At 43.0% G+C, this 12,082-nt stretch overlaps 1 protein-coding gene across 1 annotated transcript in view; it reads left to right on the top strand.

Annotated features, from left to right (window-relative positions):
* The window catches only part of Acvr1 (activin A receptor type 1), a 69,803-nt gene extending 59,887 nt beyond the window's left edge, over nucleotides 1-9,916 (top strand). The window contains exons 9-10 of the mRNA XM_059260485.1: nucleotides 7,867-7,997; nucleotides 8,688-9,916. Of these exons, the coding sequence (XP_059116468.1) occupies nucleotides 7,867-7,997; nucleotides 8,688-8,822 (266 nt within the window). The 3' untranslated portion in view covers nucleotides 8,823-9,916. The remainder of the gene's footprint in view (nucleotides 1-7,866; nucleotides 7,998-8,687) is intronic.
* The last annotated feature ends 2,166 nt before the right edge of the window (nucleotides 9,917-12,082 follow it).

The raw sequence follows: 12,082 nt of genomic DNA, 5'->3' as shown, positions 1-12,082 counted from the left end.
GGTGGGGGACTTCTCCCAGGAAGAGGAAGCTGGTGTCAGTAGGCCAGCACAGTAGCTGGTTACCAGCTTTGGGTGTACAGCCCGGAGCCAATCAGGCTGCTAGGCAGGAATGTGTGGTGTGGGCTTTGTAAGAATGTGTCACCAATGTGCCCTGTGTGTGTCACAGGCATCAACCCAAATGGCTTGAAAGATCAGCTGTGATTAATAGTAGTCAGTTTGAAGTTAGAGTCATCTGCTTAAAATCCAGCCAAACAAGTGTTAGTTTGCTTGCTAGATCCTGTGATTAAGGCTATTTTGGGGAGGAAAAAAAAAAAAAAGCAAAAAAACTGTGACTGGGAGGAGACGGGAGAATGTTTTGGTTGTTTTTGTGATTTATTAGTCTCTTCTTTGCATCATGGTTTAGGCGTCTAGCTATTTCCCAAGCTGCTGTGGGTTGAGCTTCTGTTCTGTGATGTGATTTTTTTTTTTTAAGGGGCACTAAGGGTATCTTGTCTGTCATGTTAAAGCAAATGTTACTTTCTGGCAATGACTCACTCGATCATTTCCTTTTTCTCTGGTCCCTCTTCTCCCATGAACATTCACACACACACACACACACACACACACACACACACACACACACGTTTGTCTTAACTCAGGCTTTAAACTAATCAGTGCTTCTTGAAAACCTGTTTTATTTTAACTACTGCTAGCCCCAGACAGGAACAGTGAGAAGAAAGAAAAGCAGGAGACCACTGCTCCCCTCCCCTCACTTGCACATTAGTGTTCCCCATTCCCTTCTCCAGGGCTACTCTGTTTGAATGTGCTTGTTACCATCTTTCTTGTATGCGACTCTCAATCTCCACGGTTATTTTACATGGTCACATGATAGTTTATTAATGTAACCATTCCCAGGTTGTTAGACATCCTGTGTCTCCCATTTGAGGCCTAAAGTAGACATTTTTGTGCATGTAACTTTTCATTTGGGGAATTTAATTCCTCATCTTAAAAGAAGTGGACTTAATAGGTCAGAATATGGATGTTTTTATGGCTTGGCACACATTGCCAAATTACTTTCCATAAGGGTTGTCCTAATTTACAATATTTCCTTCACCCCAGGGTACAATGTTCCTATTTCACTTTCTTACCACCTTTAGGAACTGTCATTAAAATAATATATATTTTTTTTGAAATTATTGTGTATAAAATCTACCTCATTTAAATATATGAACATCTCATATTAAGTCAGGTTATTATAATTATATATCCTTTGAATTTCAGAGTCTATTATAAAAATTGATGACCATATAGTTCTGTTGGAGCAGTGATCCTCAAGTGAACCATGAGCATAAAAATATGTCATATTTTGTACTTTTATTGGAATTTTACATTTATTTCCTACTAGTAATAAACCTCATGCTGTTTCTGTATAGGAAATGAGTCTTCAGTCCATTTTCACGGTCAAGAATTTCTCAGTAGGATCCTTTGGAATTTATTGGTGGTGTTACTTTGACACTGAATTTGGAATTGTTAGGGAAGAACAGGGTTTTCCCACCTTTCCTGTGTGGGTTTCTGTATGAACTAAAGGCAGGGCTTTGCCTGGAGAACTAATGAAGGCTGGAGTAGGCATCAGAATCAATGCCAGCTCTTGCTGAGACACCCCTGGGCTTCAGCCCCAGAATTCCAAATTAGGGGTTCCAAGTTGGAGAATGTGATGTCCAGATTTTGAATATGCACGTCTGACTAGAGACTTCCGAGAAGGCAGAGGGAACAACGCCAGCAAGCGTCTGTCACCTAGAGGGCAAAGTGATGTGCCTCTGTGGCCTTGGGTGGCTTCATAGCTTCCTGTTGTGTGTTTGTCTCTGTTTTCCAATGCCTGGAACCAGGGTTCTCAGGCAGGATACACAGAGGCCTGTGTAGGTGGAGGCCCTAGAGCCCCGTCTCTGGTTCTGGGCTCGCTGGGATGGGAGAATCAATAATATCTCAGCTCTCATATTATACTATGACACTATCGTTTAGATTGGTTTCACCACTGGAAAAATATTGATGGTAGTACCAACTTGCAAAGGTCATGGCTGTAAATGAGACCATGTCAATGAGGCAGCTATTATTTGCCTGCTGCATAGGGAGTACATTGGCTGCCATTTTCTGGCTCCTTTCTATTGGAAATAGGTTTCCAGGAGCTTCCAGATCTTTCCCACCTCTCCCTGTCTTCCCTCTCCCCCTCTCCTGTGTTACATGTGTTTCCCATTTCCCTGCTTATGGGAAGGCTCCGGGGGAACACTCTTATTTTCCTGACTTTAATTATTTTGTGATAAATCCGTGTTCAGATGTGCCAGAAACGATTGTATCACAGGGAAAAAAAAAATATCTTTGCTGGCCAAGCTGCATCTCTCCTGGGGTGGGGACTGGGAAACACTTGTTAGAGTGAACGTATGTTTGGCACGTGTAGTTTGGGAAGCTTCTTCTAATGAGTCCTTGAGTTTGCCAGGGAGCCGCATGGGCTTCTGTTCCTAAGCACAATGGCTCGTGGATGGGAGCCATGACAACACTGGATGTCCAGCATGCTTCATGATGTGAATTCACCACCTCAGTGCGGACTAAGGTTTGAACAGATGAATCGGCCTAGGGAGAATGTTCACATTTGTTAAACTAATTTGAAAGTTTTTATTTAGTCGTTCATTTTGACCTTTAGGGAAGTGACTGGGCATAGTGGAGGCGAGGTTGGAGGAAGGATTATTTTTGTTCTTTCGGTTTCCTGGAATTTCATATCCCTGATTCGGAGTTACTAAGCAGAGGAGGACCATCCGTTGGCCTCATGCTGAAATAACTCGGAGGCATCAGAACTTTATGAGAAGCTGTTTGGTGTCCTCCTTACTTCCTCTAATATAAATATTTGCATTTTGTCACAGTGCCAGCCTTTAGTCCATGGCCCCTCTGCTCAAGAGGCTTCCACAGTTCCAAGATGCTCCAGCTCTGTGGTGCTTCCATCTCTCTAGGGTTGAGAGTAGGATAAGCAGCTCCTGCTGGGGAGTGGCCGTGAAGCTATCTTAGACTCCCCCCTACCCCCTCTGACATCTCAAGATAATATGGCTTAATATTTTAGCCATGCCTGACTATGTAGTACTCTATTATAGGCTGTTGACGTTTGCTTCTGACCTCCACGAGACTGGGTTTCGTCTTCGGTGCACATGGTTCCATATGCCATGAGTTGCAGGGGAGGCGATGGGTGATGGCACAGCAGTCACAGGCTTCCCCTGCCTGCCTTCAGAACTCTCGGCTGTGGGTTCCTGGTCCCCTGTCTCCAAGACTCAGGGCCACAATCCATTAACTCCAGTGGAGAGATCCTTGGAGCTCTGGATCCAAAACTTCTTCCTTGCTTATTTGGCATGAGGCAGCGCTGAGGGGGCCAGGGCTAGCATCCTTCTGTACGACTAGCCTTATCCGTGTACGCGTTAGTCATCTTTTATATGTGCCATGGTATTAAATTATTTTGGCATTGTGCTGTGAGGCATGGTAGATAAAGTAACACAAATACTGAATGTCCTTCTGTGAACCTCATCACACCAGGATTCATCCATATACATACTCTTTCATGATTTTTTTTTTTGCTTTTCCAAATGAAACTTCTACCAGTGTCGTGTAATTATTTTTGCTTCATAGTGACTCTCTCCTCTCCTCTCCTCTCCTCTCCTCTCCTCTCCTCTCCTCTCCTCTCCTCTCCTCTCCTCTCTTCCCCTCCCCTCCCCTCCCTTCTTCCCTCCCCTCCCCTACCTTTCTCTCTTCTCTTCTCTTCTCTTCTCTTCTCTTCTCTTCTCTTCTCTTCTCTTCTCTTCTCTTCTCTTCTCTTCTCTTCTCTTCTCTCCTTAGCTCCCCTCCCCTCCTTCCCTCCTCTTTCTCTCACCTCCCCTCTCCCCCTCTCTCCCTCCTCCTTCCCTCCCTCCCGTCTCACTTTGGTAGCCCATAGTGACCTGGAACTGGCTATGTGAACCAGATAAACTCTGCAGACTACCCTCCGTGTGGGCGTGGTCTAAGGCCTCCAGGACAGCGTCTCCAGGGAGCGCTTGTTGGGACATAGCTGTACTGGTGTGTTGTGGGGGTGTTGTTGATTTGCACCTGATCTTTTGATGTGTATTTTAAAGACTGGTAAAACTATGGCATGAGAGCTGAGCATGCCGCATATTAGAGCTAGGGAATGTTGGGAAAGATAGATTTGCCCCAAAGAACGGAAAAGTTTCCATTAGACATATGCACCCCCGGGGGGACAGGGCCACAACACACCAACACCAATTATACAAATGAATTGCACATGCCCAAAGCTGTGGGGGAAGAAGTTATGAATAATCTCTCTGACTTCTTTCCCGTGTCCCTTTGAGTCAGCAGCAGCCTTAATGGGAAGGCCACGGCTGACTAGCTGACTGTCCTTTCTTTGACAACCATATGACGTCACCTCTTCTCTGAATCCCTCTTATCGTTTGCTGTTTGTACCGCTCATGTGGCACTTGAAGTATTTTGTGTATCTGTTCTTATTGTTTGTTTTGAGACGGGGTCTCCCTGTGTAGCCCTGGCTAGATACAGCAGCTAGCCTCGAGCACGGAGATCGGCTGCCTCTGCCTCCAGAGTGCTGGATTAGAGGCCTGTAAATTTACTGGGTTTCCTCAATTCTTGGTATCCTCTCTGCTGGCTCAGGGTTGGGCAAAGCTCATCCAGTGCTGCCTCTGTGGGACTTACCGTTCACTTTTTTGCTCGGCCAAGCAGATTGTCACATTCAGGCGGAAGGTGAGGAACAGCTGTAAGTCAGTCCGTCTGTATCTGGCAACTTAAGGCATTGCACATTCTGAATGCACAGCCCACCCACCACCCCGGCCTTCTCCTTTCTTCCTACCACGTACACCAGTTCCACTCACAGGGGACTCCTCTCATCTCTCCAGTGTGGGAGGCTCTTTCTAATTCTTCTCCTTCCTCCATAAACCCCTTCCATCTGGAAAATACCCTCTCCTTGGTAGTTTTTCTTTTGCTGGCCCCTGCTCTGCCTCCCAAATGACTCATCCTTGCCCCCGCTGCCAGGCCCTGGGTTCTGGAACTTCTTTGCATCCATGACACTGAGTTTCTAGAAACTACTTAGGAAACCACACAGTGTCTCTTTCTCTGAGCTCGAGCGATCCCATTGCTCCTGTCTCTAATATTCGTTGATGATTCTCTTCTCAAAGGTTTTTCCCCATATTTTGTCATTCATCACGAGTACTACATCTTTTTCATTTCTGTTTCCCTACCTCCGGGCTCAGTCTCTAATACACAGTGAAGGAGATCAAATGACTATTGAATCAATTGAGGAGCTAACACATAAACATGAGAGAATTTCTGTCTTCCAAGTAAAAGTAAATAGTGGTGTGAAAGGTTGAGGGAGCTGGGGAGACAGTGCAGTGCTTGCGTGAGGACGTGAGTTCAATCCCAGGAAGCTACGTAGAGAAGTTGGGCCTGGTGGCACATGTTTGCAATCCCAGTGCTGGGGAGACAAGGATGTCTCTGGAGCCTGCTAGCCAGCCAGCCTAGTCCACTGGTCAAGCTTCCGGCCAGTGAGAGACCCTGTCTCAAACAAAACAAAACGAAAAGGTAGATGGCACCCAAATAATGTTGACTGGGGTTGACTTCCAGCTCAGTACAAACACCCCTCCCTTCCCCACCGCATGAACACATACACATGCACACAGACATACCAACAAACAGCAGTTTTGAGCTACTTTCGTACAAAACTTAGATTATCTAAGGGTAACAGAGATACTTGTGCTGTGTTGTACTAGATGGGTGATTTTCCTTGGCATTTAACACAGCATTCCATTCATAATAGATGTAAAGCACTTTTGGCCAATAGAAAAAAAATGACTTTTCTTGACCAAAGTGAGTTTCCTCCAAAAGAATGCTGCAGTTTAATCCCAGAGTTTTTTTTTTTTTTTTTTTTTTTTTGAGGAGCATAGCCAGAGTCAGATGGAAATCGTGAGTCTGAGCCAATGGCTGAAGAAAGAGAGGCGTGACTTAGTGTTCCATTTACAATTTACAATGAATTAAGTGCTCTTTGTTTGAAAACCTCAATTCCTTTTGTTAGCACATGACAATATGTAATAAGGTCAAGCTATGAAACATAGAAACACAAGGGGACTAGGGTTTTGTATAGCAATGTGCACCATTGGGCTATGTCTTGTGTTTTAAATATACACCTATGTTTGATTTGTGTGTGTGTGTGTGTGTGTGTGTGTGTGTGTGTGTGTGAGAGAGAGAGAGAGAGAGTTTCCTGAACCTTTTTGCTGCGAACTAAACAACTTACCCCAGATAGCCAGTGATTATGTTACATTTTTAAAGAATTAAGCCAGCCTACCAAATGTATCCCCATGGATACATGGAGAGATGGTGAATAGCATCTTGCTTTCTGTTTCCTGTGAATGAATGTGGCCCCACAAAAGATAGAAGTTCTTTTTTCACTTGATGTTCAGTTGTGTTTGGAGTGGTTTCTCCAAGTACTGAAGAGTGAAGACATTTTTTGTTTGAATGTTTTCAGGGATCCTTACAAGAGAAGTAGGTAAGATTTGGAGACGGTTGTAGCCGCCTCCTGTGAGCAATGGTTTATGCCTATTAACAGCAATTGCTGTTTGCCCAGAAAGGTTTTAATTTGGATCCACATCGCAGATGCAGTTATACAGCGTGGATGTTATTTAGAATTAACCAAGTGTCAACTAGAATTTTTAAGATACAATTTCGACTAGTTTCCATTTTAAAAATAAACTCTGGAGTTTGTGAGGTTTAGAAACCATGTACTATTTCTAGAGCAGATGCTCCTCATCTCTGATCTTCTGCATAACTGGTTTGTATTTATGTGAAATTGGTGTGAGTGGACTCTCACTAACCTCTGTGACAAATGAAAAGGGGATTGAAGCTTTTTTAGGGGCTTGTGAAAACTGGAAAAGCGTAATTATACCTTTTACTCCCAGCCTCCTTCTGTCCTCTGCAACAGCCCCCTGTGTATCTAGGAATAGAACTGAGTTACATGCACAAAGGAAAAGGGCCAGCAGCCGAGTTCGTCACTGACCACATTGTTGATGAGGGAAACCAAGTAGTAATTTCCCTGGCTGGAAGAGGACTGTCACTTTGCTAAGTCCATATGGGGAAGGTTTCAATTGCTTTGTTAGAAGACAGGTAGTGATAGTAACTGCAGGAGCCACCAAACAGATGCTTGTCTGTCTGGTAGTTTGAGAACATGCCTGTGTGTAGCGTGAGTGACTGGAGAAATGAGGACCTCAGGTCACATTATTTGCATGCCCCTAAGGGGAGGGATTATTTTGAAAGCAATGAGTTTTTTGACAAAATAATTTTATAATAAAAAGGTGATTTGGGTGATGGTCTTGATTTGTTTTTTTAACCTCTAGATGTTTGCAGATACTTTAAAAAAAGATTTTTAAATTTAATTTTGTGTGTATGAGTATTTTGCCTACCTGTGTGTGTGTGTGTGTGTGTGTGTGTGTGTGTGTGTGGTGTGTGTGTGATGCCCATGGAGGGCAGAAGAGGGTGTGGGATCCCGGGAATGGAAATTACAGATGGTTGTGAGCTCTTTGTAGACACTGTTGGAGGAGTTTGTTAGTACTTGCAACCTCACGAAAGGACTTTAAGCCTTTGTCTTATGCTTCTGATTTCCTGCAGGTTATATATTTATTGCCTTATTCTCAACTTATTTTAGGACCTGCCTGTGGCTTTCAAAGCTGCCTTGACATAGGCGAGAGGTGACTGGTACTTTATCCTGTCACCATATAACTCATGACAGTGACACAGAGCAGTGAAACCCAGGGGGGATGTGCACTCTCCTGCTAACCCACATAATTTTCATCTTGTTGTACACAGGTATAGTGGAAGATTATAAGCCACCATTCTATGATGTCGTTCCCAATGACCCAAGTTTTGAAGATATGAGGAAAGTTGTCTGTGTGGATCAACAGAGGCCAAACATACCCAACAGATGGTTCTCAGACCCAGTAAGCACGCTCTCTTGTTAGTTTTAGAGTTCATCCCAGCAAGTGTTAGCTTCCTGGCTCTTAGCATGTACGTGGTGCATCTATTCTCTGCCTACACAGTTTTATGTAGGTTCCTAGAGCTTAATTGCATCATCTGGTAGATGTTGCTAATGAGTGACAATAGTCACGTGAGTGTCCATGTGTGACCAGTGTCGAGAACAAGATCACTCATACCATTGCCCTAAAGCTGCAGTGGTATGTGTAAACCAAGAGACTGAGAGATGGTGATTAACTCTTGACCATCTCTGCTTACACCTGAGATTCTAGAAGCAGGCTGCTCCATGCTGAGGAGCCTGAAATGTTGTTCATAAGTAGTAGCACATCCAAGACCACTCCTAAGATTCCACTCTTATCTCTGGTTTAGTAACATTCCCTTTAGCAGCCGTAAAATCTAAGGTCTCTGACTGGGCCCATGGTATTTGCCTGATCAAGTAAGCTGGTAGTAATAGGAGTCCAAAAGAAGTTCATGGAACGCCAAATGGCTTCTTCGTTGGTGGCTAAGGCCTTGAGTGCTTGCTTAAAGAAGATGACTATAGCATGGCCAGCTTCTCAAGACCTGCAAGGTTCTTCAGAACAGTTTGACACAGTATCTGCCCAGTCTCCAGGACCACTAAAAAGCTAGTTTGTGTGATGTTTCTTTTCTCTCCTCAGACATTAACATCTCTGGCGAAGCTGATGAAAGAATGCTGGTATCAGAATCCATCTGCAAGACTCACAGCTCTGCGTATCAAAAAGACTTTGACCAAAATCGATAATTCCCTAGACAAATTAAAAACTGACTGTTGACATTTTTCACGGTGTCAAGAAGGAAGAGTCAACACTGTCGTCGTCCAGCTGGGACCTAACGCTGGCCTGACCAGTTGTCGGAACAGAACCTTCGGTCTCCCTCCTGAAGTGGCTGCTTGGACAAAAGCAGATGTCTTTCCCAGCCATGTTCCGGGGAGACCCCAAAACCACCCTAACCTCGCTCAAAAACTGTGACCTGGGCACGTGGCAAACAGTTCCCACCACAGAGACTAATGGTGGGCAGAGACGGTCGCACAGGGAGGGGACTGGAGGAACACAGAGAGATCCTGCAAGAGATCTGGGCATTGAGACAGTGGCTTTGCATATCTTTCACGGGTCTCCTAGACACTCCCCACGGGAAACTCAAGGAGGTGGTGAATTCTTAATCAGCAATATTGGCTGCACTACTCTTCTGTGTTGCACTAGGAATTCTGTGCATTCCTTACTTGCACTGTTACCCTTAATTTTAAAGACCCAACTTGCCAAAACATCGGCTGCGTATTCCACTGGTCTGTCTTTGGATAATAGGAATTCAATTTGGCAAAACAAAAAAATGTAATGTTAGGCTCTGCGGCATTTTACACACGTGCTGATGTTTACAACGATGCAAACATTAGGAATTGTTTATACACAACTTTGCAAATTATTTATTACTTGTGCACTTAGCAGTTTTTACAAAACTGCTTCATGCATATGTTAAAGCTTATTTTTATGTGGTCTTATGATTTTATTACTGAAATGTTTTTAACACTAGACTCTGAAATGGACATTTCCTTTTATTATCAGTTAAATTCACATTTTAAGTGCTTCACATTTTTTTTATGTGTGTAGACTGTAACTTTCTTTTCAGTTCGTATGCAGAACGTATTTAGTCATTACCCATACGACACCACCCAATATATTACTGATTTAGAAGCAAAGATTTCAGTAGAATTTTAGTCCCAAACGCTGTGGGGGGAAAATGCATCTTCTTCGGAATTATCCATTATGTGCATTTAAACTCTGCCAGAAAAAAAAATAACTATTTTGTTTTAATCTACTTTTTGTATTTAGTAGTTATTTGTATAAATTAAATAAACTGTTTTCAAGTCAAATGGTGAATTTTTTTAATGTATGGAAAAGATCTGTGCAATCTAATGTGCTTTCTTTGGGGAGTAGTAGAGACACAAATCTACTTTGAAAATTGATTTTGCTTTTTGAGGGGAGTAAGGAATCTGGGTATCTAAGGGGCTAGCTCACAGTTTGAATTTGAGATTCCCCTGTTCTTTTATACTGGGGTTCTTTTCCTTAGCCTCCTGAATTTAAAGTATGTACAGACCTCTCTACTTGCCCTTCCCACCCGGGGCTGTGACTCTGAAAAGGAGGACAGCTGTTGTACAGTGCAGGGTCCCGGTGGGTACAGAGCCTTAAACACCACAGTGCTTGGCAGTCTGTGGATTTAGGTAGGATTTAGAGTAAGCCACAAAAGGGGGTGGGGACTCCTGAAGGTCCTCTGTAGGTGGTTAGTAACTTTGTTAGCATACATTTATGAGGCATATAGTAAAATCACATTCAACTTGTTTTAGGTGAAAATGGACATTTGAATTCAAGTTACGCACTGCATAAAATTTCCTATCTTAACGTATGCAGATCAGAGACATTCAGCACATCTACAGTTAGGTCATCATTTCCACAGTCCGTCTGGAGAACTTGTCCCATCTCATGACACGGAACTCTGTATCTATTAAATGCTAACTTCCTCATTCTCCTCTCCTCATCATCCCTGACATCATCATGCATCATCATGCGACTTTCCCTCTCCATGAATCTGACCACTTCATGTTCTTCACATAAGTGGGATCATTCAGTATTTGTTCTTTAGTGAAAATTGACTTACTTTACTTACCACAGCAAATTCAAGTCTTATCCATATAGCATATGTCTGAATTTCTTTTTTTCAGGCAAAATAATATTCTCTGTGTGTATATACAACATCTTGTTTATCTGTGCATCTATTGCCAAAAACTCCCAACTTTTGGCTATTGAATGGCCAAAAGACAGCTGCCATGAATACCAGTAGACTTGTATCTCTTTGAGTTCTTGCTTTCGATTCTTTTGCCTGTATACTCAGAAGTTAAATAGAATCACTTTATTTTTATTAAGATTTTGACTACTTACATAAAAGTATGCAGTTTAATGAATGTAAACAAATGTTTATGAATTGTTGGCAACCAGGGGCACAGAACCCCATTGGGCAGTAGGATATTGTCAGCTCCAGGAAGACGCTTTCCTGCTCACATGTTGTTCCTCAGCCGCAATGTTGCTCTCCTGACCATCAACAGCATAGGACATATTCAGTTGTTATAAACATAGTACAAGTAGATACATACTTCACCTGTGAGGGAAAGAGTGGGGTCATCAGATGAAGGAGTCTGGTAAATAGATGCTACTGATCTCTTAATAGGGCTCTTCGGTGTGTATTCTCATCCGTGTTCTGTTTGTTCTACATTGTCACCAGTTCCTTGGGATTTTCTGTTCCACGTTCCATCATTCTGGTAGGTGTTGTACACGTATTTCAGGAAAACAAAGAAACAAAGGGCAGGGGAAGAATAAGTAAAGGATGGTTTAAATGGCTCTTGCCATTCTCCTGGAGCAGAAAAGGTCTCAGTTCTCACCTGCTAAGTGGGAGCTATAAATGTAGGTCACTTACATTGCAACCTGGACTTGGACGATAAACAGTGATGTCGTTTGATACTCACCCACTGAGCCTGGCTGCTTCCACAGACTAGTATGTTCTATTCGGGTCTTAGAATGGCTTATTTGGAAGCAATTTTGATTCCATCTGATTTCCCCCTTAACGATTTTGAATTTTCTTTTAAAAAGTACATCTATATATTTATCTATGTATCTGTATCTCTATATGTATCTCTCATGTGTCTGTCTGTCATCTTTGGATTTGTTTTAGGGGTATGTATGTGTCATAGTGCATGCATGGAGGTCAGAGGACAATCTGTGGGAATCACTTCTTTCCCTCTGTGTGGGCCTCAGAGATGAAGCGCTAGCTGTCAGTCTTGGTGGCAGGCACCTTTACTTTCTGAGTCAACTCACTGGCCCCTGAATTTGAATTTTAACCTCAAGATTTAAAAAAAAAAATTAAGATTTTTTTTTACTTTATGCATCTAAGTGTTTTGTCTGCATCTGTGTCTATAACCACATGTGTGCTGTGGAGACCTGAAGATTATGTCATATTCCCTGTGAGTGGAGTTTCAAAGGGTTGAGTC

Source organism: Peromyscus eremicus, chromosome 4 (genome assembly GCF_949786415.1).
Source record: "Peromyscus eremicus chromosome 4, PerEre_H2_v1, whole genome shotgun sequence".
Classification (NCBI taxonomy): domain Eukaryota; kingdom Metazoa; phylum Chordata; class Mammalia; order Rodentia; family Cricetidae; genus Peromyscus; species Peromyscus eremicus.
Note: the sequence above shows the minus strand (reverse complement) of the source record. Positions and strands in the feature narration are given on the sequence as shown.